The sequence below is a fragment of the Aspergillus nidulans genome, chromosome VI (assembly GCF_000011425.1).
Source record: "Aspergillus nidulans FGSC A4 chromosome VI".
NCBI lineage: Eukaryota > Fungi > Ascomycota > Eurotiomycetes > Eurotiales > Aspergillaceae > Aspergillus > Aspergillus nidulans.
Genome location: NC_066262.1, coordinates 3,258,691 through 3,286,002, shown reverse-complemented (window position 1 = coordinate 3,286,002; position 27,312 = coordinate 3,258,691). Strand labels below are relative to the sequence as shown.

The 27,312-nt window shown below is 45.3% G+C and overlaps 9 protein-coding genes across 9 annotated transcripts, besides 4 other annotated features; 4 read left to right on the top strand and 5 right to left on the bottom strand.

Annotated features, from left to right (window-relative positions):
• Positions 1–27,312: part of a sequence feature (contig 1.45 1..83158(-1)) that runs on past both edges of the window.
• Positions 1,517–2,909, bottom strand: ANIA_02628 (uncharacterized protein; the record flags this gene model as incomplete). The annotated part of the gene is made up of 3 exons (XM_655140.1): positions 1,517–1,981; positions 2,037–2,254; positions 2,597–2,909. The coding sequence occupies 3 exons, from the start codon at positions 2,907–2,909 to the stop codon at positions 1,517–1,519; spliced, it is 996 nt and encodes a 331-aa protein (XP_660232.1).
• ANIA_02629 (uncharacterized protein) lies at positions 6,601–8,602 on the top strand (the record flags this gene model as incomplete). Its single annotated transcript, XM_655141.2, has 2 exons — positions 6,601–6,710; positions 6,801–8,602. Exons 1-2 carry the CDS (start codon positions 6,671–6,673, stop codon positions 8,600–8,602), a joined length of 1,842 nt encoding a protein of 613 aa, XP_660233.1. The 5' UTR covers positions 6,601–6,670.
• Positions 10,639–11,375, top strand: ANIA_11356 (uncharacterized protein; the record flags this gene model as incomplete). The annotated part of the gene is made up of 4 exons (XM_050612687.1): positions 10,639–10,644; positions 10,754–10,912; positions 10,964–11,066; positions 11,350–11,375. 4 exons carry the CDS (start codon positions 10,639–10,641, stop codon positions 11,373–11,375), a joined length of 294 nt encoding a protein of 97 aa, XP_050468578.1.
• On the bottom strand, positions 11,723–12,357 carry ANIA_11357 (uncharacterized protein; the record flags this gene model as incomplete). Its single annotated transcript, XM_050612686.1, has 4 exons — positions 11,723–11,756; positions 11,828–11,853; positions 12,075–12,152; positions 12,352–12,357. 4 exons carry the CDS (start codon positions 12,355–12,357, stop codon positions 11,723–11,725), a joined length of 144 nt encoding a protein of 47 aa, XP_050468577.1.
• Positions 12,764–12,766: a sequence feature (Short protein (ANIA_11358, CBF84324.1) was converted to a misc_feature.).
• Positions 12,822–12,874: a sequence feature (Short protein (ANIA_11358, CBF84324.1) was converted to a misc_feature.).
• Positions 13,078–13,102: a sequence feature (Short protein (ANIA_11358, CBF84324.1) was converted to a misc_feature.).
• Positions 13,486–14,403, bottom strand: ANIA_02630 (uncharacterized protein; the record flags this gene model as incomplete). The annotated part of the gene is made up of 5 exons (XM_655142.1): positions 13,486–13,507; positions 13,780–13,855; positions 13,958–14,012; positions 14,077–14,253; positions 14,308–14,403. 5 exons carry the CDS (start codon positions 14,401–14,403, stop codon positions 13,486–13,488), a joined length of 426 nt encoding a protein of 141 aa, XP_660234.1.
• ANIA_02631 (putative alpha-L-rhamnosidase C) lies at positions 15,338–17,520 on the top strand (the record flags this gene model as incomplete). The annotated part of the gene is made up of 4 exons (XM_655143.1): positions 15,338–15,889; positions 16,175–16,234; positions 16,275–16,799; positions 16,951–17,520. The coding sequence occupies 4 exons, from the start codon at positions 15,338–15,340 to the stop codon at positions 17,518–17,520; spliced, it is 1,707 nt and encodes a 568-aa protein (XP_660235.1).
• On the bottom strand, positions 18,542–20,085 carry abfI (protein axhB; the record flags this gene model as incomplete). Its single annotated transcript, XM_655144.1, has 2 exons — positions 18,542–19,464; positions 20,082–20,085. The coding sequence occupies 2 exons, from the start codon at positions 20,083–20,085 to the stop codon at positions 18,542–18,544; spliced, it is 927 nt and encodes a 308-aa protein (XP_660236.1).
• On the top strand, positions 21,971–23,103 carry ANIA_02633 (uncharacterized protein; the record flags this gene model as incomplete). Its single annotated transcript, XM_655145.1, has 2 exons — positions 21,971–22,029; positions 22,830–23,103. The coding sequence occupies 2 exons, from the start codon at positions 21,971–21,973 to the stop codon at positions 23,101–23,103; spliced, it is 333 nt and encodes a 110-aa protein (XP_660237.1).
• On the bottom strand, positions 23,895–25,318 carry ANIA_02634 (uncharacterized protein; the record flags this gene model as incomplete). Its single annotated transcript, XM_655146.1, has 2 exons — positions 23,895–24,812; positions 25,157–25,318. 2 exons carry the CDS (start codon positions 25,316–25,318, stop codon positions 23,895–23,897), a joined length of 1,080 nt encoding a protein of 359 aa, XP_660238.1.

Genomic DNA, 27,312 nt, shown 5'->3' with positions numbered 1-27,312 from the left:
TGAATATAGGGTGATTGAGCATCATAACACTCCAACTGGCGAGCATGGTATTAAGTCTGTGACTAGTCAGCAACTAGTCCCTTATTAGTTATAGAACAAACATTTTTAATAAGTCTTCCCTTATCTTCCCTGCTCCTTACCCGGTTCGGATCAAGTAGGACAATATAGGTATAGCCATTCTGATGAGATTCAGGATAGTAAGGTAACATATAGCAGTATTCAAGTTTAGATGTGATTAGAGGATGTGTTGGATGATTGCTAAGAATAACTCTGTCAATCTGCTGCCAGTTAGCAACTAGTCACAAACTAGGTAAGAAAAATGAAGTCTTGTACCTGTTCTGGAATGTCAATAGTACCTGGAATTTGCAGAGTTGTAGACATAGTAGCAGCAAGTTGCAAACTAGTCAGTGACTAGTCTGAGACTATTTCTTATTGGCAGATTGAAGTTGAGGTAAATAAAGGAGGAAAAGTCCATTACTGACAAGTAGTATTATATTTTAGCTAACTCTAAGTCGACCTTACTCCTTTGGGTTAGTGCGCTCAAAAGAGGAATAGCCGACTTAGAGTTAGCTCGCGACATTTACCACGTCACATGTGGTCTCCTCGGGGCGGGTTGGTTACAATCCGCAGGGTCAAAAAGCAATCCGCGCGGGTTTGCGGGTTCTTTGTCATACAATTCGGACCACACCAAAATCCACAAGATTTAGAAGAATCCGCACCACTTAATCCGCATTCCTTAACACTATACTTAGTTTGGCCGTATTATATAATCCACTAAGCCAACTAAGGTTAGATTCTTCATGCGGGTTATGTGTCGATTATCCGCACCCGCACTACATATGGGTTCTTGCCCATACAAGGGGACCTTAGACCTTAGTGACTCGGCCAAGGCGGCCAACGTTGTCTTAAAGGCGGTGAGCCACCTCTTAAGACTTCCTCATGACAGCAATCCCTTTTTTTCTTTCTTCTTTCCAGCGATTCCTTCTTGTACGTACGGCACGTCTAGATAGGAAGATCCATCCAAATACGTCTCATTACATAGGTAGAGTAAGTATAGGGAGATATTACTACCACTTCCTAGAGAAGTGCTGTATCTCTATTTTCTTTATTAAGAAAGGAAGGCCTAGACTTGTTAAACCACGGGTTGGGGCGGGTTTTCAGGCCTAGCTGATCTGCCCACGCGGTTTTTGGGGTGGGTTGCCTGAACAGAAAACCGCCCATGGGTTTAGCAAATAATTCTAACCCAACCCAAATAACCCAAAATAACCTAGTTACGCATATCATTACTTTAATAAGCAGTGCTTTAGAGCACAACTAAAATACTGTATTTATATACGGAGGTGTGCACCAAAAGTCTTCGCCGCGCTAGTATTGACGCTAGTACTGCCACTGTACCGGCTTCTTGTAAGAAAATACCATAGCAACCAATGTTCGGCATACAGCTGTGGTGATATTAGAGAAGGAGAATACAATAAAATGTCAAAGCTAGCAGATATGAAGCTATTCAGAGGTCCTCTCAAGGATCTGGAGATAGATCTTGACGCGCAGAAAGCTGACCTTTGATCCGCCTGCCCTTCCAGCTTCGAGCATCATGATCTGTACGGCCCTCCTTGTACTCATTACCCCCATCATGTTGTATAACCTCCTGGATATGCCTTATAAGCCTCTCAATCCAGCCCTGTATCTTCTCCTGAGGGAGCTCATTCCATGCCTTTATCCAAGCTGTCTTTCCAGTCTTTTTGTCCCTAGGTGCTCCACGTGAAGTTGTACGCTTCTTCATCCACATCCAGCATGGCTCAATTGCATTAAGATCAGGCGAATTGCCAGGCCAGTCAAAGATCTTCTCAATTTCATGGATGCTGTAAATGCGGCGCTGAGCATGGTGTTTATGAGCAGGGGCCCCATCCTCTAATACCTTTGTATCTGGACGTTCGATTTTGCAGGCCTTGGCAAAAGGAATAAGATGTGGAAGAAGGATTTCCTATTGAGAAAAGCTGGTTAGCCCAATATAGGAGAATAAAGCTATTAGAGAATACCTGCTGGTATCTCCACCAGTCAACTCCTCCTTTGCTCTTTCGTACAAGCTTCCCAGTTTTCTCAGTAAATCTCCATGTAGGAACACGCCCAGGGACCCCACGAAGATGCAGACGCTTTAGCCTCGTCTCTATCTCCCATTCCTCCCTGAGAATAGGCTCCAGCTCTGCATTTAGAGCTGCTATCTCTACCTCTGACTTCTTGTGTTGGTAAGCAGTCTCTGGTTCAAAGATATGCAGAGGTCCCTTTTTATCATATGTAAAGCATCCCCAAACCAAGAAGTCAGATGATCCCTTCCAGCGCCTTCAGATACATGTTGGATCATGAGCATCTCTAGCAGTCCTCCAAACTCGTACGGAGCCTCGACGGTGGCCAAGGATAACAGAAGTCTCATCGGTAAATATAACAGCCTTCCAGTCCTCCAGAGTCCAGTGTTGGTGATCCAAGCAGAACCTAAGACGAGTAGCCTTTGCAGCTTCAGTTAGACCAGGTTTCCAAGAAGGTTTAACAATTGTAAAGCCATGCTTGTGGAGGATTTGTAAAACAGAAGAATGAGATATACCTGCTTCAAAGGCAAGGATTTCAGAAGATTTCTCACGTCCATTCCTATCCTGCTTGACAGATGCAAGAACTGCCATATCTGTAGCTTCAGAAATCTCCTTCGGACGGCCAGAGCGCTTGCCATCTTCCACATATTCAAGCTTAACCCTCATGGACTGAGCAGGATTGTAGCCACGATCTTGGCCCTTCTGGATCATATCCCATATCGTACGGACGTTGATCTGAAGCATCTTGGCTATATCGGGTGGCTGAATCCCTAAGGCCCAGTAAGAGAGGACTTGAACTCGAAGCTCATTTGGATGAGGCGCTGGCATTGTAAGGATCGCAGGAAGGAAGGCGTGTACAGTTCGGAGGCAGAATTGGAGGCAGGGAGGCAAAAATAGCAGAAAAAGCGCTTCAAAACACCATAAAAACTGATTTGATCTGTCAATTTGCGATCTGGATAGCTTCAAAAATGAGAAGAGGTTATGTTGATGTTTGCTTAGAAGATCGATATATCATCAACCTATCAGCTTGCGACTGGTAATGGAATTACAGGATTTGGCATCATAAATTACTAGCGCGGCGATGACTTTTGGTGCACACCTCCGTACTGTATTATAAACCATCTAAGTAAGAAAATATAATCTAAATACAGTAATATACCTATTCAGATATCTTGGCAACCCAGCGGATTGCTCCGCCGGGCTTTGGGGCAGCCAAAAATATCCAAAACCCAATGGATAATTAGTAGGTCTAACCAAACCCATTTCTTGGCGGGTCGGGGCGGGTTGGGGCGGGTTTCGTGGGTTGGGTTTAACAAGTCTATTCTGGAGTCTACTATAGGGTCCTAGGGTGTAACGGGCGTAGGCAGTATTGTTTTCAACTGGCTGGCCTGTATTCACGAGTATCACAAGCTTAGAGAAAGTAACAAAAGATAGAGGCGCAGATATCTTCCTCCTCCCTTTATCAACCTTTCTCAATCATACGTCAAGATTTCCGACTTCCTGGACTTGCATGCCGGCGGATCTCCTTCCCGAAGCTACGAGGACGGATCTCTTTTCCTACGAGGCCGCAATTCCGAGGCTGTACACTGATGTTGCAGAAACCTTATTTAGAACCATGTTGAGGGCATGGCCGACTATCAAGATCCAGGCCATAGCCTGTGACATGGGGAGTCTACAAGTATAATATCTTGATATACCTTGAATTACTAGCTCGGATATCTGAACCAGTTGTTCAGCTAGTAGGTTAATTAGTAGATTTTGGTCAGGCAGGCTTGCCAGGGTTCTGGCTTTCTCCTAGTTGGTAGAGCTAAGCTTATATACAGGGGAGGGCTCTTCTCACTCCAGTATTATTCTAATTATTGCATGGCTACTTGGAGTCTTTAAATGGTCTTCCACTAGGGCCCTTAGTAGTAGGTTAGAGAAGACAAGGTCTAAAGACAAGGTCTAGGGTATTGGTCCACGGGTGGGGTTGCCTGGCTTGGGGTGAAGTTCTAGCTTGTAGGCATCAAGCCAGTCTACTAGACAATCAATCGTCATATGGCATCCAATCCTAAGTAGGCTACGTTCTTGTAGTTGATACAGTTTCCTTCTGCTCCTTCCCCTGTGAGCATTCACAACATAAGATAGAAGCTTAAGAACCACGTGGCTTATTATAATATTTCCAGACCTCAGAACTATAAATACTATTGATGGTACTATTACTAGCCTTGTGACCACAGGCTTTCTACCTTTGAGGAGGAGGGAGGTAATTATCACAGGCTATAGCCTGGATCGTGGTTATTAGCCATGCCCTTAACAAGGAATAATTCTATAGATCTAAACAAAGTTTCTGCAATATTAGTGTACAACCATGGAATTACAGCGTGTAGCGTTGGTAAAGAGATCTGTCAGCATACAGGACTAAAAGTCTTGATATATAACTAGAAATAGTTGATAAAGGGAGGAGGAGGATATTTGCGCTTCTTTCTTATATTTCCTTCTCTAAGCTTATGATACTCGCTTATACAGGACAGTCAGTTGAAATAATACTGCCTGCGCCCGTTACACAGCAGACATTAAGGTGCTACCTACCCTCCTCATTTATGCTAAGCGTAGCTGGTAGCAGTATAAAACCCTGTTTTACAAGCCGCCCATCGGGTCTCCTTCATTGTTCGGCAATTATACGGGCTGTTTTCAACATGGTACAGCTCGTAGCTTTCAGTATCTGACATCCTTTGGAGCGGCTACTGACAACTTGGTACCATGATCATACCTACTCAGCAGCAGCAGTTATCCAGTATTGAAGCTTATCTCACAAGACCTCCCCAGGCCAAAAGGCATCGTCCACCTATTGGTCAGCCTTTCCTGCCCGGGCCCGTTGCACCAACTTCAGTGACCTACGTAACACGAGTCAGTAGTTTTGGCGTGGTACTGGAAAAGCGCCGCGGTATCCGAAGCTCCCGACGGGCAATCGAATAATTTAGGTCGGTTGTGGTGTTTCCAACCCATGCGCTAAGGCTGCCTATTATGTCCAGACAATAGGGCACGCATTACGCGCGCAAGGGCTAATGGGTGGCCCCGAGCTCCATTAACCGCGACACGTTACCTGCGTGGCGAATTATTGCTCATTTAACAGCAAGGGTCCAGGAGGGATGGGTTCTAAGTCGTTCAATTTGTCTGTGCAGCTGAGTGGTATGGCCTTAGCCCTTCAAAATGCGTTTCTCATGTTGGAACATGCAGCGAACAGGTTCTCGAACCTTAACTTTTGCGTCCTTGGCATCTGATCCAACACCCAATGCCTTGTTCGTCCACCCCAGTCCAAGGAAAGATATATGGCGCTCTCAACCCAGATCGTTCCTTGTTCGTTCATGGATGGTATCCCATCCTCCTGCCCATTCGCACCCGACACACTCCCCATCCATGCACAGGGAAATGCCGGCAGCAGACACCGATATTGTTGCGCATAGGTTGTGTTGCCTCAAAGGAGAAAGGGCAGAAGGAAACTGCATTACCACACGAACGTAGCCTACTAAGAATCGGATACCATATGACGATTGATTGTCTATCTCACTGACGATAGATCTCTTCTCTGGTATCTCACCATACAGTATATTTGATGAGGGGCCAGATACTCAGGGGTCAGAGAATAGCTGCTTATATTACATGACTGGTAAGCTCATCCCAGACACTGGTGCTCGAGATGAGCTATCGCATGATATATACGTATCAGGTTGCAACCGATTTATCTTTTAAACTCACCACAGCGCTGAAACAAGTAATCCAATATCCCCACAAGAGCATCCACCCGCACCGCCCTCTCTGCAGACACCTTACCTAGATTTCCCGCGAGCATGTTACCCTTTGAGGATTGCGTATCGAGGATATCCATATAACACTGCGTAACATGAATGCATATATCGGCCTTTCTGCTCACCCAGGCGTCTCCAATTATAGGCATTCAAAGGCTCTGCTATGCTCCGTTGACCTTTGTACGCTACTTCCTACAATGGACGAGGTGAAAATCAGTTTACCAATAAAATCGATGAAGATTAACGTAAATTAGCCGGTTAAATGGTGCGTGCTTCTCTATTTTCGACCTTGGTACATTAATTTCCAAAAGTTTTGCCACTATGCCCTAAACCTGCTAACAATTTTGCATATCACTCAAGTTTCCCGCCATACACAGCCAGTGCGAAATGCATTAAGGGTGGCCAGGGAAAGTTCATGAGGCGTTAAAGACTAGTCAAAAGTACCTCACTGATTGTCTTGGTTCAAAGTGTGCACTCCGCTGATTGGACAGTTGGTGGACAGGGATCTGAGCCGTCCGAACACGTCTGGCACGCTGGTTGGTAGCGCCCTCATGTTGTATGCACCGATGGCTTTACTAGAGACTGACAGGGATGGGATGCAAAAGTGATTGCAGAAGACGGCGCTTAGCAGAGGGTACTTATATGAAGACGGCGCGCAGGGTCAAGGCTTTCTGCCTTTCTTCCTTAATACCTAGCGAATACCTTCTGCGCCCAACTAAATCATGGCTTAACTGACAACAAATTGGGTCCAGCCAAACTGCACCGCCATCTAAATCGACCTAAGCGGTGTATCTAATAACGATGGAACCGAGAACAATTGATCTGGTCATAATCGGCGCTGGTACATTACCCTCTCAACATATTCCACTCTCTTCAAATTAGATGTCATTACGGGGTCTGTGAACTAATCACAACTCACACTGAGCAACAGGCTGGCATGGCCTCGCCGCCGCCAAAACCGCACTCGCCCTGAATCCCGACCTGAGTTTGCTCGTTCTGGATTCCGCCACGTCAATCGGCGGTGTCTGGGCGGAAGAGCGTTTATATGCAGGACTAAGGACTAACAACCTTCTGGGGTCATATGAGTATAGCGACTTTCCTATGAGTGATAATGTCATGCCGGGACTGGTGGAAGCTGGACAGCATATACCAGGTCGAGCGGTGCATGAATATCTGAAAGCATATGCAGACCGCTTCGGGATCCGGGACAAAATCTGGCTGAATTGCAAGGTAGAGAGTGTGGAATATATCAAGGGATATGCAGAGAGAAAAGAATGGGTTGTTAGGTACATAAATGCAGCAGGAACTGGACACGCCAAAGACGGCTGTATACGAACGCGGAAACTCATACTCGCAACGGGGCTTACCTCTCAACCACGTATTCCTATTTTCGCCGGCCAGGACTCATATGGTGCGCCGCTATTCCATGTAAAGGAGCTTGCCCTTTACCAAAACATCCTTTTTTCTAAGACCAATGATAAAACTGAAGATCAGAATATGGGCACGGAAGAGGAAGAAGAGGATTATGAAGGCACCCGTGATGACCAACCACCATTAACTGTGCTCGGTGGAAGCAAATCTGCCTGGGACACCGTCTACGCATGTGCCTCAAGGGGTCACCGCGTCAACTGGGTTATTAGATCCTCTGGAACTGGTCCATCGTGGATGAGTCCTGCCGCCGTTTTCTCGCCCTTGAACCTTCTCCTTGAGAGTCTCCCACTCGTGCGTGCCCTGTCTTGGTTCAGTCCGTGCATATGGGTGAGCAGTCCAATACGCAGGTTCCTGCATGGGACGTGGCTAGGACGCATCATTGTGCGTCTTTTTTGGGCTTCCTTGGAGTGGGATATTCTTCGGGTCAATCGGTACAGTGACCATGTCGAGACAGCCAAGTTACGACCCTGGATCAAACCTATCTGGGCCGGGACTGCTGTGGGAATCCTGAATTTCTCGCATAACTTCTTTAGCCTTATTCGGCAAGGATTGGTCAAAGTGCACATCGCCGATATTGAGCGGCTGGAGCGGCATACAGTAGTCCTTTCCAACGAGGACAAGCTCTATACCAGGGCAGTAATCCTGTGCACAGGATGGAAAGCATCTCCAGGCATCCGGTTCTTGCCAGATGGAATTGAACAAGAGCTCGGCTTACCGTGGACAGCAGACTCGCTAGATCCAGAGCTCATCGAGCAAACTCGTAAAAACATCCACACGCGCCTGCCTATGCTCGGTACCGTCCCAGAGGCCAGGAGCTATCACGACAAAAAAGATGTCAATGAAACCGTTCTGCACCCTTTCCGTCTCGCCCGCTTCATCGTGCCCCCTTCCCTATGGGATGACCACAGCATCACCGTCTTAGGAACCGTTACCACGTTTAACACACCTCTCGTTACCGAAGTACAAGCCCTGTGGGTACTAGTCTATCTAAACCATGGCAATGAGCTGCACTATGATTGTCATGACAAGGAGTCGCTACTCCGCGAGACAGCACTCCACACGGAATTCTGTGCCCTGCGTTCGCCAGCGGACCATGGGGCGCGGAATGCTGACTTTGTCTTCGAAGTCCTGCCGTATTTGGATATGTTGCTTCTAGATTTAGGCTTGAGGACGGCAAGGAAAGGGTCGTGGTGGAAAAATTTGTTCGTACCGCATCAGCCGAGGGATTATGCGGGGTTGGTGGAGGAGTGGAAGGGACGTGTATCTGTAGCCAACAAGGGGGGGAGGATAAAGATTGATTAGCGGCTGATTAGCGCTAGGAGCAAGATCTATTATTGCGTCAACTCTCGTTATCTTGCGCGGAAAGGGACTTGCGGGTTTCATCCACATGGTCATTCGCATGACACCAACTTTTATATATACACAATGAATTTATGTGCTGTTTTATACTAGTGATAATGGATCTATTTAACGGCACAACTCACGTAGTAGTAATATTTGTATCATCGTGCCAATTGATGCATCCAGGGGGGCACAGATAGTGAATACGTCGCCGCAAAGAATATTGTAATACTGAGCCTTGACGACAACAGGTTCTTGTGTGAGAATCTTGTGGAAGACCAAGTGCATTCCCGGCCCGACGCTCCTGGGAGAGCAGGCCTACACTAAGAGCACGCGGAAGATCATAGCGAAGGGGAAAATGAAATAGCATGTTTGCCAGGAAACGGCAATAGGTTGGTGTAGTTTATGAATCAGAGGATATCTTATTTGCCGATCCCAGTCATATTCTCTGTACGACCCTTATACAAATATACCAGTCATCTTATCAACGAGCCAAAACTTCTCAAAATCTCTTTGGACAACCGAATGAAGCAACATTGCTCTGTCGGCTGACGACAGCTTCACGAATGCCATAACGCCACCCGTCAATCTTGAATGAATCCGAAGTAAATTTTCGAGGGCCCGGACGCTGCGATATGACTATCTTTACCAACCCCTGATGAGAGGTCCTTGGCACTATTGGCATCAGGAAGCGCGGCAAGGTCAACGATCATAATTCAGCCAGCCTCTTTTGGGGTCAGACCAAGATCCCTCTATCATCCATATAAGTCTACCAGGATTAGCAGACCATGCTCACACGTTGCAAACCCGAGTTCCACTGCTGACTGTCGCGGTGCGAAAACAGAAAAGCCGCACATAGAGGATAACAAAGCTTTTCTAAGAGGCACCACCAAACAATAACCATAACAGGAACCTGCTACTAGGGTGCCGTGGCGAATACCTCACCTGTTAAGCATAAACTCGCGAACCAGAATGGCGCCTTTACCCAGACATCAACGGGCTGATTGGGCAGCCAGACCGACATTATTGACTACCTAGCTTCCAAGTGATTCATTCTCCTTTGTCTTACCTTTCTCTCTGTATCTCATCGTAAAAGGACCTGCTTGTTCTATCAACTAGGCGTTTGCCTGTAGCTGCCTTAGGGCTTCCGACGCTGGTTTGTATGAAGATTTTCCCAAGCGCCTTACACTACCCTAATTCCCCTGCAGCAGTTACTTGTCCCTGCTTGGTTAGCTCTGCCCCAGGCATCTACTTGGCTTGGTAACCAATCCGCCTACGGAAGGCAAGATCCAGATTAGCAAGTGCGTCATCCTGTAGGTCGAGCTTGCATTAGCCAAATAGTGGCTAGACCAAACCAGGTCTGAAGTGGGTAGTTTGCCTAGCCCGTCAAACGGGAACAAGCACCCCTACCAAGACTCCATACAACCTCTATGGGTCGACGGCCGAAGTGTGGGCCTAGCGGTTGAGTACACAGGTGAGGCGGCGGGTAAAATATGTCGGGTGTCTCGCTAAGCTGCACGTGACCAAATTAAGGGTCATCTGACCCACAGTGTCATTTACCCGTCAATTCAGAATTTCATCTGCTTACCGTACACATTGAAGCTGCGATCATCAGGCCTGCAACTAGTTTTCAATCATTTTTGACTGGAAAAAGGTTCCTATAATGTCTTTGATTGGACAGAACAAATAGTTCAAAAGATATAAAGAAGAAGTGAAAAGTGGCAAGCTTGACTTGCCTACTTTGGAATTTGTGAGGCTTCATTATCACTACATTATCAATTAACTACTTGCTAAGTCCTTACTGCGTCAAAGGATGCGAATCAGAATGTTGTCATATACTATGGTGAAGTCTTCTGTCGCTACGAAGATTGTGTGAAGAATCATGTGGGTATTCAACTATTTTCTAGCTGCTTGTCAACTGTTCATTAACTATTTTACAACTACTTAGTCGCCATTCTCTACCACTAATAATCTCCGAACCCATCTCCGCGATCAGCATGACTGTAAATTAGAGGAGAGCAAAGGGGGTCGCAATGCTTACAAGATAATTAATCTGGGCATACATGAGGATCTCTAACTACTTGGTAACTGCTTTCTAACTACTTAGAATAGTACAAGGGCCTCTTCTCCGAGCAAGATGCACACCAGCCAGTTGCTATTAAAGATAAACATGAAGCTGTTCAGCAGCAAATTATCAGCAATCTACAAGCCCAGTCTAAGTCAGACCTGTCCGCGGCCCTACCTTCCCTGCCCCGAAAGAAGGATGGAACAGTAAGATTAATTACCTGTTAGCTACTTTATAGCTGCTTACTAACTACTTAGGTTTATATTTCTAACATGCGCAAGAAGATCAAAGAGCTGGGCTATATTATACCCTGTAATAAATATCCATCTGCTAAGGACTGCTGCAAGGATCAGAATACCTGTAAGTACTTCTATTATTTTGAGAATAATCTAGAGGAGGACAAGGACAAAGACAAAGAATAAGACATATCTTCATAGTAACTAGAAGTTCTGTCAGGCATTATAGAGCTTGAATTATTAGAAGTTCTCTAATAAGTTACTAGTTAGTTTACAGCTAGTTATGAATCAATTTCCTGCAGTTTCTTCCATCTTTCTATAAGCTCTAATTCCTTCTCCTTATTTTGAAGCTGCAAAACCTAAATTTCTTCCTGTTCTTTTTTCAGCTTTATCTTAATTTGCTCCAGCTCTAAGGCCTGCTGCTGTTCCTTAAAAAATAATATATCCTCTAAGGGTCTTATAAGGCTTTCTAAAGAAGATGACCTAACTATTTATAAGGTGGTTAGTAAGTAGATACTAAGTAATTACTAAGTATTGGCAGAGATATTATCCACACACCAGATTAACCTTGGTTATGATCATGATATACAACCAGATTGTGAAGATAAATGTGCTGATGATGACCGACGGCATTTTCAAGATTCTAGAATAGTTAATTGCTAATATAATATATTGATAGAGAAGATACCTACCTTTATGAGCTAAATAGTATAGGTAATTAGCTTCTATATTTGCTGTCCTATACAAGTAATGAACTCCAAAGTAGTTATAGTTTTGATACTAAATAATATCTTGCTTGTCAAGCTTTGCAGAGCTATATTAATACAAGTAGTTAGTTTATAATTAGGAAGTAGTTAGGAAGTAGTTAGTAAGCTAATAACTTACTTCTGAACAGCCTTAATTAATAAAAGCTGTTTACTACTAGTATTTGCTTTATAGTGTGACTGCTCTGCTGAATTAGTATGATTTTGTATAGAATTATATAAAGATGATGGAATCCTAGAGTAGTTTTTGTTAAGCCCCTTTAATAACTACATTCTTTTTATAGAGAGCCTAATTCTGAATTTTTGGGTCCTTATATACTAGGATAAATTATTAATAAGTACCTACCAAATATTTATGAAATACTTACCTGCAAGTAAGTTACATAACTGATCATAATCCTCTTCTGATTTATAATTAACCAGACTTGCCATGCAACTCCACACGCCTGTTCCTTTATTATTATTACCAACAACCTTAGTAATAGTCCAGAAAAAATAAACCTGGCAGAAAATAATAATACTCTGTAGTTGCCATAATAGGGAACAATAGTAGGGATTAATCTCCTTAAGATATCAAGCCAGGCCTAGCTAGTTGTTAACTACTTATCAAGTAATTCCCAAGTGGCTGATTAATAATTGACCTACCAGCATATTGTTTTGTGTCCATGTTAATAATAATTCCAGATATTCTATTTCTATAGATAGAATTAAATTCCACAGGTTGACCTGTTACTTTCTCAACAAGAGTAAATATTCTTTTGAATAAAAGATAGTAGCCTGTCATAGTTTCTTGGTTTATAAACATATATATTAAGGTAATAACTAGAGTAGTTTGTAAGTGGCTTCCAAGTAGTTATTAACTGGCTATAGAATACCTACTTTTCCTGTGCTTATATAGGTAGGTTACAAAAACTACCTTATTTATATTTTTTTATCTTATCCTTTTGTAGGATATATCAACTTTAAATAAGGTTAACTTGTTTAGAAGCATAATCTGCTCCTTATAGGTATATAATATTATAATACTATCAGGATCATGATATTTCTCCTGGATATATTACTAGATATTATTATAAAGCAGCTCCTAACTAGTTATAAAATATTTATAATCTTACCTTCAAGGTAGGGTTTATATTAGATATATATACCACACTATTGAAATCCTGGCCTTCAGGATATATAAGTAAATATTGTTTCTGTATAATGGCAGATATTCTGTTAATATTGGAAAGGGAGGCGTGTATTTCAGCTGGTATAGAAGTATTATACTATTAATAAAAAGCCTCTAACTCAGGACTTTGTAGGAATTTTGCTATTAAGTAGTTGGTAACTAGTTATTAAACAGTAATTAAATAGTATTAGACAACTTACCAAGGATTAGGCTTAGATTCCGCATATTTCTAATTATTGATTTAATCCCTTTTAAAATCTGCTCCGGTAGCTTGTGTGATGGTAGTAGAGAATATTAATAAATTCTATATAAAGTAAAGAGGATATAGGGAGTTTCCTGAATATTAACTGGTACTAATGCAGTAAAGATTATACTGCATTTTATATGTTCCAGCTTGCCGGGGCCTTGAACATGGTCAAAGTCTAGAAGTAGTTTAGAATTAGTTTGCCGAATATTGCCAAGCAGTTTAAAAGTAGTTGGGAACTACTTACCACAGAATTTGCACCATGTTATTAGTAGTTTAATAACAGCACACTCCTCCTGCGACAGGAGAATAGACTTATTAAATAACTACTCTAAGAATTCAAGATTAATTAATATATGGCCTTTCAGAGAGCTGTGATAATATTTCTGTAGAAGACCTAGTATACTATTTATGCAGCTAATATATAGATAGTGCTTATTATTGATATCCTTTTAGCAAGTTAGTAGGTAGTTAATAAGTAGTTTCCAAGGACTTACTGGGTAGAAAGATTTTCAAAATACAGGCATACAGCTTAAAAGGTTTTTGATACAAGCTTTGCCACTGTAAAAAATCTCTTCTTTGAGTAATAAAGACTGAATAGAAGCAATTCCTTGTAAGTAATTGGCATTTAGTTTCCAGGTAGTTCTAAAGTACTTACCTAAATACATTCCTCTTCTGAATATCATTTTCAACAAGGTCAATATCTTTCTGAATTATTTGGATTTCTTGCCATGCTTTTTCATCAAGGTATGTATAATAAAGAAGTCAAAGACTTGGCTTGATATATTTACAGACAAAAACTCCCAAGTATTTCCAACTCTATTTCTTAACCTTACAGTTCAAGAAATAGGAATTGATATGTCTTAGCCTATAGAGGCTTGAATGAGAATACTATATCTTCAAGTAATTAACTAACAGTTCTTAAGCAGTTACAGAACAGTTCTGAAGTACTTACATCTTGAACTTGTTGCTCCGCCTCTGATTGTGACATTTTATCTGCTGCAATGATATACATATGACTATTAATATAAGTCTTTGGATACTCAGGAAGGTCATCTATATATTCAATATAGAGTATCTGTAAAGGGTGTAACTTTGCATCAGTAAGATCTGTCAAGGTTGTTGGTTGGTCCTAAGATATATATTTAGTTAAGCAGTACTTAAGAGTTATATAGTTATACTTTACCTCTATTACATCCTCTCTTGCCTCCTCTTCAAACATATCTGATAGAATATCATTAATATCTTCTTCCCAGTTAACTGGATCTATGTTGTCATCCATTATAAATCACTCTATAACTGATTGGGAAGTACTTTGAAAGTGGTTTGTACATTGGGAGTACGAAGAAATAATAAAGGAGACGAATTGAAAATGAAATTCGGTAATTAACTACTGTATTTAAAGGCTCAGTTGACTAGTCGGATTGCCAAGATCTGGTGGGGCCATCGTCCGAGTTTTTCGATGAATCACTTGACCTGTAACCTGCTAGCGGTTTATTAGGCTTCACTGCTGACAGGTTACGTAATCGTATACTAGTACGTTCGTATATCTTCAGGGGTCCATACTCCAGAAGTTCTCACAGAAACCGTGCTCTCAGCTGAAAACTGAAATAACGATATTACACAGAGCCAATTGGCGAAATGAAGCAAAAATATGCGGGCCTTTTCTTATGTTGAGGGTACAGTAACTGACCCTGGGTTCCACGTCTTGAAATCAAAGCAATACTTGCCACGACTCTGGGACAAGGGGGCTGCGAAAATTAGAACTATAAGTAATGCGTTCCCACGTTGCTGGCAAAAGATAGGGTCTCTGAATTTTAGATACTTTCCCTTAGGTGCTGCCATGCATATAAACTTATACTCTATGCTCCGCAAGCTGACGATATGCTCTAGCTTGGCACGTTGCTTCGCCCTAACGCAGCTAGTGGCCTATTTGTCTGATGGCAACCATTTTACGGCAATTGGTTCTGATGATTTTGTCTGATCATCCGACGGCAAGTCTCCAGGCGTCGTGACCCTTGATTATGGCAGAAATGTGGAGGGGCTTCCAACCTTTGAGGTTGTCAGTCGCACTGGAGACACATCAGGGTTTGAGATGTCCTATGCCGATAGCTCTGAACTTGTACATGGTGAGAAGCGCCGATTGAAGTCATTTCTGCTAGCGCTTACCAAATTCATCTCATTAATCTGACGGACCCAATACATTGAGCGCCGCGATGGACAATTATCGGATCAATCGATACGACCTCAACAATAATTTCTCTGTGTACACTAACCGCTTGATTCAAGGCGGTCTTCGTTATCAGAAGCTCAATCTCTTTACTGTTGGGACCCTGACGCTGTCAAAGGTGGGCTTCCTCCCAGCAGTCGATGATACCCCCATTTCAAAGCTCCCTGGAGTATTCCGTTGCTCTGATCCTGTGCTCACACGGATTTGTGAAGTCGGTGCGCGAACCATGCAGTTAACCGAATTCTCCGCGGGCTCATTGCCAGACTTTTGGATGATCACCGAAGAAGGTGCCCTGGTGGAGAGCCAGACTCCCCAGCCTTTCTCATCAGACTATGCGCCTGGCTTGACAGCATTTGAGCTATTTTTTCCCGTCAAAGTTATCAGAAACGGCTTCGAGTTCACGGTTCTGAGCGGTATACTAGGCGTTGGGATTTACATATTTGCCAACATTGCGAATTGCTCCATCTCGGCGCACACAGGCTCAACGGTGCTGGACTCAGTGCCTCTGGCCTTTGCCGCATTACCTGCTTCCGTGGCAGTGGGTCGCTGACTACAGGTATACTCAAGTGTGGATAATGGTCGTATTCGCGTCTCGATCATTGACTCGGAGCTTCTTGACTTCGAACAGAGTACCCGTTTGATGGGTTCATTTGGGCTGGGGGCCTCATTCGATCATGCGGCAGTATTCCCCAATGTGTCCCTCACAACGTTCAGTAGCACCATGTACAGCTCGCAGCTGACAAACAAATCTGCCCTGAAGGACTTTCTGCTCAGCACTAATACTTGTTCGTCAGTGTAGACGGATCCCGGCGTGATCGTATAGCTTATGCTGGTGACCTTGATCTCGCCGCGCCAGTTCCTTTGCGAGTACGGCTGGTCAAGAGTACGTCCGCGGCTCTATCATACTGCTTGGTCCCTTGCAGATGCTGCCTGGGTTCTTCAGCCCGACTGCAAAGGTGCGACAGGAGCAGCGGTTGACGGATATTCCTGCCAACGTCACGGGGTTGATCGGATACTCATTCAATCTTGTTAGTGCTATGAGCCGGTATTATGAACAAACCGGCGACAGATCAATCCTCGTCGAGTGGGCGCCAAGAGATGTTCGCGTATCCGACTGGGCACACTCTCAGCTGCTACCAAACAGGCTGTTGAGCATTTCCACCGCAGCCATTGGTAGATACTGGAACTACTATGATCCACAGGTTGGTGGTGTTGTCGCCAAATTCAACCTTGCCTACGCATATGCTCTATCCGAATCAATTCATCTTCTTGCTGATGTGGGTTTGAACGTCACCAAGCATACTCAACGCCTATGCGAGCTCAGAGCTTCTGTCAATAAGCATCTGTGGAGTAATAACTTGCAAGCTTACTACCACTCGGATTCTTACCCTGGGTTTATCTCTCAGGAAGCAAACGCCCTTGCTATCCTCAGCAACACCATACCAACAGTGAGTGGGAATTGTTCAGCAAATGGTTTACTGGCCACTATATCCCGGGATCTTAGTGTTCCGGCCGGCATTCTGGCCTTCTCCCCTTCTGCTGTGGCGAGCGGGTGGGCAAAGAAGATAAGCCCCCCATGCATCTGGATACCATCTGAAGGCTGCCTTTCATGCCAAAGATAGTGAAAGCGTGAAAAATTTGCTGAAAACTATCTGGGCACCAATGAGAAACCCCCAGAACGTAAACTACACAGGATGTTTCTGGGAAGACCTGAACGAGGATGGAACTCCTGGACTTGGGCTCGGTACTACACTTTGTCATGCTTGGGCGGCAGGACCGACTGCAGACCTCAGCCGGTATGTGCTGGGAATTATGCCTATTACACCAGGTTTCCGGGATTGGAAGGCTGAGCCACAAACCTTGGATCTGACTTGGGCTGAAGGAAGACACCCAGTCCCTCAGGGCGCCATTGGGGTGAGATGGAGGTTCAGTCAAGATGGACTTTTACAAATGACCGTTACGTCACCCCCTAGGACAAAGGAAATTGTCTACCTTCCAGCCCCTCTAAAGAGAGACATGAGAGAGTATCGAGTCACTGGCGGACGAACCAACGAAGATGGAAGCTTTACCGTCCAAAGCCGCACTTTCATTTCTCCAACAAACTGCATAAGAAATATTGCTTTCATAGACATCCTCCCTCATTACTTCACCTATCCCGCTACTCTTTAAATTTCGTTCCATCAGGGTGATCAGCAATGCGTCTTTTATGGTCGCTTGCTCTTGTGCATATAGTTATAGTAACTTTTCAACCTACGCTGTAGCAATGCAGTCATCTATTACCATTCCAGTAAATGTCTCTTTGATTGTCCCCTCACAAGTATACAGGACTTTTGACTCTGTTGAGCTTCGACTGATTCATTGCTAGGTACACACTCTCTGTTGGTAAAATATACTTCGATTAGGGATGGCGCGTCCGATAGGGTTCAGGAGCAATACATTGGAACTGGACAACACCTTTTAATCCGGTCTCTAATACTTCTGTAGAAAGGTAGCAGTCAGACTTGCGTCTTCACCGTTGCTATTACTCTAGCATCAACGCCAGAATGCACCCTGTTGGTGGCGATTATCTTGCACCTCAGGAAAATTCCCTCTTAAACTCACAGTGGCATCGCAATGCCAGATGTCCCATGAATACCTTTACCTTGGACTCACAAGTATTAGAGCTGATCAACTTGGTATCCTCTCACCACGTGCTGAAATCTACGAGACGACCTTGATGATATCATAACCAAGCTACAGAGACTCAGGTAGCGCAAAGGATATTTGTGCCGGTAGAGCTCATCATTTCTTGTCATTCTTGGTTAGTAAGGATTCCTGGCGAAGAGGAGCCGCGAGTTGTGAGGTACAGGAAGCAGGATAAGCCTGGAGTAACTCCACAAAGTACCTATTATCCGAAACATTAATAGGTTGAAATCGTGTCATATGACTCAAGTTGGAAGAGACGCATGGTGGGCAGTGTTTGGTGTAGCATGAGGGTTGCTGCTGAATCAGGGTAACCAAGAGTATAGAACAGATATTTAGCATTAGCTAAACTAATAGAGTACGAGAATCGACTCGCTTAGATAATGGCTTTCAATCATAGATATCGACACCGCAAGCATGGGCATATTGCCAAGCACACGAACAAGCTTAGGCCGGCCTCTGTGCAAAACCACGAGCGTTTTTCTCTATCTACCCGGACATGCAGACATTACTGGAGAGTCAATACACCAGGAACCCAAGGAAGCAGGTTGTAGTCACCACTGGCGTTGGGGTCTCTGCCTTGGTAGAGCAGCTGCAGGTTGCAAGGGTCAATCGTCATGGTCTGGTCAGGGTTGGAGCGAACGAGATCGCCGTGGCTGATGTCGTTGGTCCAGCTTGCACCACTGTTAGCCTTGCCGGCGAAGGGCTGGCTCTCGGTGGCCGCCTGCGCTGTCCACGCACCGTCCAAACTGTCGGCCGTGAACGAGCGGAAATAGCGTCCGTTGGCGCCGATGGCCTCAACAATCATCAAGTACTGGTTTTGGCCGTCGACGGTATAGACTTGTACTGCTTCAAAGAGGTTGTTGGATGTATCGCTCATGATGATCTCAGATTCCGTGCCAAAATCCCCCGGGAAGTTGTCGATAGGCATGCTGGCTCTGTATATCTTGCCGTTATCGCCTGCGAAGAATAGGTACATGTTGGAGCTATCCCCAATGAGTGTCTGGTCGATGCACCCCGTGGCGGAGTCGGAGATTGTACCAGAGAACAAAGGCTGCGGGGTTGACCATCCGTTCGGGTTGGTCGGGTCACTGGAAGTCTTGTAGGAGAACGAGGTTGGGCCCCATTGGTAGGCTAAGATCCAGATGTCCTTTGGCGCAAAATAGAAGAGGGTGGGCGCAACAGCAGCCTGGCTCATTGCATTCTGGCTTGCCGAGGCCATGTCAGACCAGTCGCTAAAGGGACTGAAGTTCATCGAGCCGTAGTTGCCAGATGTATCGGCAAAAGACGCATACACGAGGTGCTGACCATTGTATATGACACTGGTAAAGTCCTTGATTGCTGCCCATCCGGACTTCGGCGACGCCAACGCATTGGTTGAGCTCCAGCTGTAGCTCGATGGAAGCGCACATTGCGCAGCGACTTCTCGCCCTGCTAACAACAGCCCGACACCAGCTATCACATGGGTTAACTTAGTGACTGGGAACCCCATGGTTAGGTTTTTCTTAAACAAAAGCAAGAGATGTTTGCCAGATTTCTGTGTCAACAAGTCGTTAGGAAGAACCAGGCGCCACTTTATATATGCAAGCTTGGCCGACCACCGGCCCCTTGACGCAGCTGATGAAAAGTGATATGATTGCGTTTTCGGTAGGAGGTGCAGCTACTCCACGAAACAGCGCGCCGGAATTTTACCAGGTCAAGGATAGATCGACAGAACATATTTTAACCGACTTGCTGTCGGCAAACACGAAAATATAGTAGCAGTGTTGGATGGCTGGGGCCTTGCCCTAAACGTACTACGGTTGATACATGATGTTTCGTTCTATCTCAGGCCCGTTTCCAATTCAGGGTGCTAGGGAAACTCTTTCTTCGCTACATATATGCATCAATTTCCGTTCTTCAGACCCACGCCGCAAACGAACGGGTTCCTGCCCGTGCCGTTCCTGGTAAGGCCCAAAGGGAATAGATCAGCAATCGATGTAGCAAGGTTTTGAGAATTGAGCCTGAAAACGAATCAAACTCGATTCATGAGACGTTTCATATCTTACACATCATTAAGCAGTCTCCTGTTGACAATATTTATTTCTATCTTATTCGCTAATATAGTCTGGTGAACTGGCAGCTTTATGGCCACCCTAGGCCTGAACTCGCACTTGCGTAGAGCTACCTCAGTGACCACATACGCGCTCACACAGGTGGCATCTGTGCTTTGACTTCGAAATATCCACCTAGCACATCTGCATACTACTGGATGGGCTGCATGACGGCAGCACGTAGGCGTACATAAAAACAGATGTCCAGGGTCCGTGGACTCGTGCGTCAAGAATCAGCACCTATTGGTATGAATTTGGCTTGATGATCACCAGGAATGGTGAAAGTGATTGTTGCCTAGAGAAAATAGTGAAATCTTCTTCTCCGAAGTCCCTGAAGATGACCGATCGAAACCAATAACAACCAGTTCTTCCCTAGTTATGATCCAGACGGAAACTTCTACATTTTCGTCGTCCAGCCAACATATAAATCATAACTTCATGTCCACACTTGAAACGCTGGCGCATCACAAGCGTCCCGGTTAATTGCTAACAATGACAATCCTGAGCGATACCAGCCCTAGGGCAACTATGGACACTCCTAGCGAAGAATGGTACTACACGGTTTTGTTCTCATGTAATGCTATTTGGCTCCCTACATCACCTTTCCTACTTCCGGAAGCGATGACTGGTCTTCAGTGGAATCGCTGGATGGTGGCTAAAGTGCGACCTAGAATGCACCTAACATTACACACCCCTCAACGCCCGTCACGTCTTTCGAGCTTTACATGGAGGGACTCTCGCCACAGTAGGTCGATACATAACACCAGTAAGAAAATCTGTCCATTAACAATTGCCGTGCTGACCACTGCCTTGGCAATTCATACGCGGCGAAAAAAAACCTGGCTCCTCAAATCATAAGACCGGTCTAAACAGCAACAAACCACCTCAAACTATCTAGATACTACTTTTCCAGCCTTGCACAATTCCGCCACTATTTCGGAGGATTAGTACCAGTAATGGCAGAGCCACCTCTCACGTAGATATGACAATGCGGCTAGATCCAGACTGGCTCTGGAACACTATGGGGGCTGCGGTCGCCAGCGCTGACTTTCTGGACAGTGAGACATGGTTTTGAGGGGAATCTGGTATGAACCCAGGCGCAGGCAGTGGATGTTTCTTATAAAGTGTAAATGGCCCGATGTTCATCATTTTCAGAGATTCCCAGGCCGTTACATTCCCACGTGCCTCAAGCGGCTTCTGACACTGAGCGAGTGCGGTTTAAAGCTCGTTCGACTTTTTGCATTCGAGGGCCAAATTTGAACCAGGACCCAATATCTTTGGCAGTCTAATAAGTAACTGTATGATCTCGTCCAGCAGACTAGGAGATAACGGTCATATATCACAATGATTAGAAGGTGTTGTGCTCTACCTCTGAACCATTAATGACAAAAGTTTCAAACCCAACATTCTCCACCGGCACTCGAAGATTTTACTGCAACCGTGGCAAACTGCGTTGAGATAGTTATGTTCAGGTACGCAGGAGATTTACTTCTTAAAGAAAGGTTACATCGCCGACACGGAATCAACGACTTTAGGCTAATGGGGGATAGCTTCCGAGAAGACGGGGATCGGCCTAGAAAGGCAAGGATCATCGTCGCAGCCCTCTATTGCATCTGCAGCCATAATCGGTTGACAGAGGTCAAAAAGCATGACAAAGCCTTTGCCCTATTTGACAGGCGGCACTCTGAGCGGAATGTGAAGCAAGCTATTCTTGTTGCAGAACCGACGCCTTAGCTCCTGAGAATAGTGCCAAATGCCGGCCCATCCTAGATACGCACTAAGTTTCTGCCCTACTATTATATTCAATGCTGACTCTGAACAACGAAGTCTTGGATATGATGAACATGGTCCTTCCACTGCCCACCTATCCTACGCCTACGCCTGAGTTTGCCTGCGAGAAAGTGTAAGTCATGTCAATTTGTGTCAGTCTGTTGGTAGGCAGTCTCACAAATGGCGTTGCGTGGGACAATAGCAACAACACATAGCCATCTCAGCTAGCATCGTCCGACTTGCGAGTCTCTTCGACCCGGCCAGAGCATATAGAATCACCTATAGCGCCAAAGAGCTACAGACGAGGCTTTGAGCACCCACTATCAGAGCCTCTTGAGTTAGTTCTTTTACAGAAAACAGCGGCCTTGATGTCGGCGTGGTTGAATGCTGCTTCAGCAGAGTCTGCTGAGTGCAATTTACATCAAGCCGAATGGCAACATAAGCAGGGACAGAACTTGGGTGGCGAGAAGACGTTGAGTACAGCCACTGATACACCAGACCGTAATCAACGGCCATTTCTCGGCTAATCAGGTCGCGTGTGCTAGATAGCCCTGCCGAGGTTACGGGGTCAGCGGTCAAGACAAGTGTTTGATGGCTCGTATATTCGTACTTGCAGAGGACCCATACGTTTGTATAATTGTAAACTCGTATTGGTCATCGGCGACCCATTGATAACATCCATGTACCAACATCCTCCAATGTCTATTCCAAACATGCAGTCATCGAACCCGCAGCCTGCGAGAATGGTTCGTAAATATGCTGTGGGGCTACGGGCGGCGCCCACGCGCATTTGCCAGGATCGCATTACAGGAGTTGGACGCCGCTTCTATGAAGCTCGTTGGACCGCGGAAAAATATTTTCAAGGGAACAGAGCTTGATCTCATGGAGGGTCCACATTATATGAACAGAAGGGATGGTACTACCTCTTGACAGCCGAGGACGGCACAGCCTACGACTAAGCGTGTACATTGGCGCGGTCAAGGGATATCTAGGGTGGGATATCTGGGGTCCCTACGAGACGCATCCAGAGTTGCATATCTTAACGGCCAAGGATGCGCCATTTGCTGCTATACAGCGCGCGGGACACGGTGATCTTGTTCAGACTCCTGAGGAGAGAACCTACCTTGCTCATTTGATGGGTAGGCCGGTGGGACAAAAAAGAATGTGTGTCCTTGGGCGAGAGACAAGTATTCAGGAGGTCTATTAGGGCAACGACGAGCGTTAAGTATCCGCGGTGGATCAACTCTGCAATCCTTCTATGCTTCGGAAAGGGAATGCACAATAAATGAGGCTGGACCTGTTCTTGATGCTTCGATTCTGTCGAATGAGTGTGGTTGGCATCAGGCGCACGGGAGCTTTACAGGAGCGTTTGTTGGGTTGGCGTGCTCGGATTCTTGAATGGGACTGCGCTTGAGGCGTTGTTTGACTTATTTTGCTTACAGGCCTGTTAGAGATAAGGCCGACCGATATGTGATCTAGCTTGTAGCGGGTTTGATGTTGGATTTCTATGTCGTTCTTGGATTCTTTTGCAGGTTCGACTCATGAATATTACATCATAGTATGAAAGATACCTGCCTAGCCTAAGCTTCCAGGTCTCTGGACAGAGCGAGCGCACTGCAAGTGGTGATTGGACGTTGCATCAGGGTAGTGGGGCCGTGCGTTGGCAGAAATGTGGCTAGACAGATTTGAGGCTAGTGCAGGTAATTATAGATGACAAATTCGGCTAGCTCATTCATCCCTGCCAAGCCACCGTACAAACTCCCTGGGCGGATGGAGAGATGGGTGCGGCCCGCGAAGCATATATACACGGTGATGTTACATACTAGTCTCTGAAACTACAGCCGTCCCAGATAATAAAGCTATAGAAACTATCATACTCCAAATAAACCTTTCTAGTTATTGAAGATAACAAGAGTGGGCTTTAGATCACAGACTTCCGTTAAGTGGTTTGAACTGAGGACATACATGTTAAACATGCCATCTTGACTCGTTATTCTTCTATTTTCCCTCTAGCATCGCCCCATGGTCTGGTGGTAGGTCGTACAATCTATTTCTATCAACCAGGGCTAACCAGATCTTCAAGCATTGCTCAAAGAGCTGATCTATATCAATGCAATCGCGGATATCAGGAGCTCCTGTTAAAGCACGATGCAGATTGCCCCGGCCATACTCGGCCATTCCTTCGTATAGCTCCCACCGCGTTCGCTCGCCTAGGACTGTTTCACTCAACATCGGCATAAGCAGGTATAATGGATCTGCAGAGCGCATGGACAAAGACTGTACCCACCTGGCATAAGGCACGCCGTGCATAGAGCAAGGACTGATATGGTTGAGAAGGGCAAAACTCGCACACATATCAATCGTGCTCTTTGGGTCTGGGTGAATGAGGATGAAAGCATGGCCAAGATTTTCTCCCGGCTCTTTAGAAATATGCAGCAAGGACTTGGCAACGAAGTCTACAGGAACAAACTCCTTGCGCTGGCTTTGAAGAAGCAGGTAAGAGCCCAGCTCCATGCAGCTAGTGAATACCCGGCTAATAAAATCGTCGGGGTTGCAGGCGCCCGTTCTGCTGTCGCCTAGGACAAACCCCGGGCAGTAGATGGTGATGGGGAGGCCATTGTCAATAGTGTTCCAGGCAATAGCCTCGGCTATAAGCTGGCTTTGTACATAGCCTGTGTTATAGGAGAGAGCTGTGCTGTGAGATACTGGGCAAGTATCCTCAGGAAGGAATTTTGTGTCTGAAACAAAGCCTGTTGGGCTGTAGGCTGCTATTGTCAAGGTATAGTAGGTCTGTTTAGTGCGCTTGTGAGCCGCAAATTTGAGGATATTGACTATTCCTAGGACATTGTCTTTACAATGCGCAGAGTAAGAAGCCAGGTAGTTTACCTTGGCCCCTAGGTGGAAAATAATACTGGCCTGTTCAGCATAGTAGTCGTACTGTTAGTCACTCAGTCCCAGCTTATCTTCTCCAAAGCAGACTGGGGTCATGATAAGTTTGTCTATATATAGCAGGTGCAGTTGGTATTTCAGGAGAGCCTGCTAAAGACATAGCTTCCTATGGGCTTTGTCATGGCAGTGTACAAGGCAGGCAACTTTATCTACAGTCAGTTCTCGAAGCAGTTCTGCGAGGAAGAATGCCCCAACAAAACTGGCGACTCCTGTAACAAAGACCCTGCCTTTAGATACTGCCCGCCAGCCCAGCACTGAGGCTTCTTCAATAGCCGTAATTGCTGTTCTAGCTGCGGGTCATGTAACCATACCTTCTGCTTGTCTGCTTGTATTAGGAGATCTGCTTTTTCCTCTTGCTGTAGGCTTGTTAATAGACAGGTAAGACTCCCTAGTATTATCTTCTTGTAGAGCATTGAGGCGCGCAGGGAGATACCAAAAGTATACTTGATTCTGGCAATTAGGGTCGCCACCATTATTAAATTTCCTCCTATAGCAATAAAATCATCTGTCAGGTGCAAGTCTCAATCAGGCAGGCCAAGGACGTCAAGCCATAGATATTTTAGCTCATCCTCAATGCTGCCAGATTGTGCATTAGCTGGATTGATCTGCGTAAGAGAAGACTTGATCCTCCCTATATATTGGCGCTCAAGCTTGTCGCGGTCAGCCTTGCCATTGGCCTTCAATGGCAACATCTCTGTGAGCTCTAGACAGGGCACAGGCAAGAAAGGTTCATGCTTAGCATAGGCATCTGTTATAGCTGCAGTAGTGACTTCAGGCAATGTCAGGACACAGAACGCAACCAAGAGGGCACTCCTTCTGACTTCATGAGGCGTAATTTCAATAACTGATGTGGCACTAACAAGCCGCGTCTCTTGGAGGATTGATTCTATTGTCTCAAGCTCAATCCGTCGCCCGCCAATTTTTACTTGGTTATCTCTGCGTCCAATGTAGTAATGGACACCAAGCTCATCCCTGCGCATCAGGTCACCCGTCCGGTACATGCGCGATAATGATTTCGCCCTCTGCGAGTAATTTCGAGACAGCTCAGGAAGGTGGAAGAAACTTTTAGCTGTCTTTGCTGGTTCTCCGATGTAGCCAACTGCTACGCCCGCGCCGGCAACAAGTAACAGGACTATTTATTTAGATTATGTCAGTAGAAGGAATACGGAACTTTAAGTCATGAAGTATTCACAGCCACTTAAGCCTATACCTGTAGAAAAGGCATACAGCGGCCCAGAGCATGCGTCTTTTAGGAAAGAGGAGCCGAAACTTGGACCTAGCAGACAGAATACCTCCTCTCGCCAGGAGGCCACTGCCAACCGCTGTGATCCCTGCAATTTGAAAAAATCCGTTGCTCGCGGACCTTTTCCCTGCATATAGAAGAGGCAAGCTGCAGAACTTGACGTCTATATCAAGGGAGCTGATATAAACCAATGCGGACACCCAGCCCTTTTTTTTTAAAGGAGCCGACACCATGTGGAAAAGTCGCCCAGGCTGCCAGGATGATGTATCAAGTGAAACCGGAGCAGACTCATGCTGCGGAAGCTACAGATGTGTTAGAAGATGCGACTCTCTATCTTTCTCTATAACTGCCTCTAGCTTTCTTGTCCACGGCCTCTGCAATTAGCGTGTTTTCACGAAGCCGGATTTCAGTTTTGTCGTAAGTATGATGGCCTTAATCCGGCGTCTCAGATTGGAGCCTTGAAATTCTAAACGCAGGTGTAAAAGCCTCCCTGTGATGACCTCAAGCGCAAGGTTTGTGATATACTGCTCTGTTCTTCTAACGGTGCATAAGTATCCATCTTGCGTTCAATATATGATGCTGTGGTCATCAACTGACCTGACAAGAGAGGTCTGACTCAATTTACCATGTAAATAAAGAATAAATAATCAAGGCGCAAGGGTATAGAACATCGCACATCTCATTCCATCTCTATATCAGCACACTGTTCTTGAGGGCCACGGCCAATTTACGACAGCATGACTAGAACTATGGTTTGACCTTGTGTTATTACCGGACTGGGTAATGAATATGCACTGGACGTGCCAATGTTACACTGACAGGCTAGCTCGCGCCATCGGAAAATGTTGTGGAATATGCTCAGAGGAGAAAGGGCAGGAGGAAACTGCATCAACTACACCAACGTGGCCTACTAAGGATCGGATGCCATATGACAATTGACACCTATCTTGTTGACGATAGATTCCTTCATTTCTTCCCTTGTGTGTATTCCTCTCTTCCCCACTATATATATACAGAGGGTAGGAACCTTCTAGAAACAGGCAATGTCTGGTTAATCTACCAGAGATCATGTGGCCTCATATTTCTGTATCACTCCCCTTCATTCAATACCCCGAAATGAATGGAATGAAGCTATACAAGCTTCTGAAAAAGGAAGTAAAACAGAAACAATAAAGGGGTGTTGAACACCTTTATCTTATTAATCTGAGGATCTTGATGTTGTAT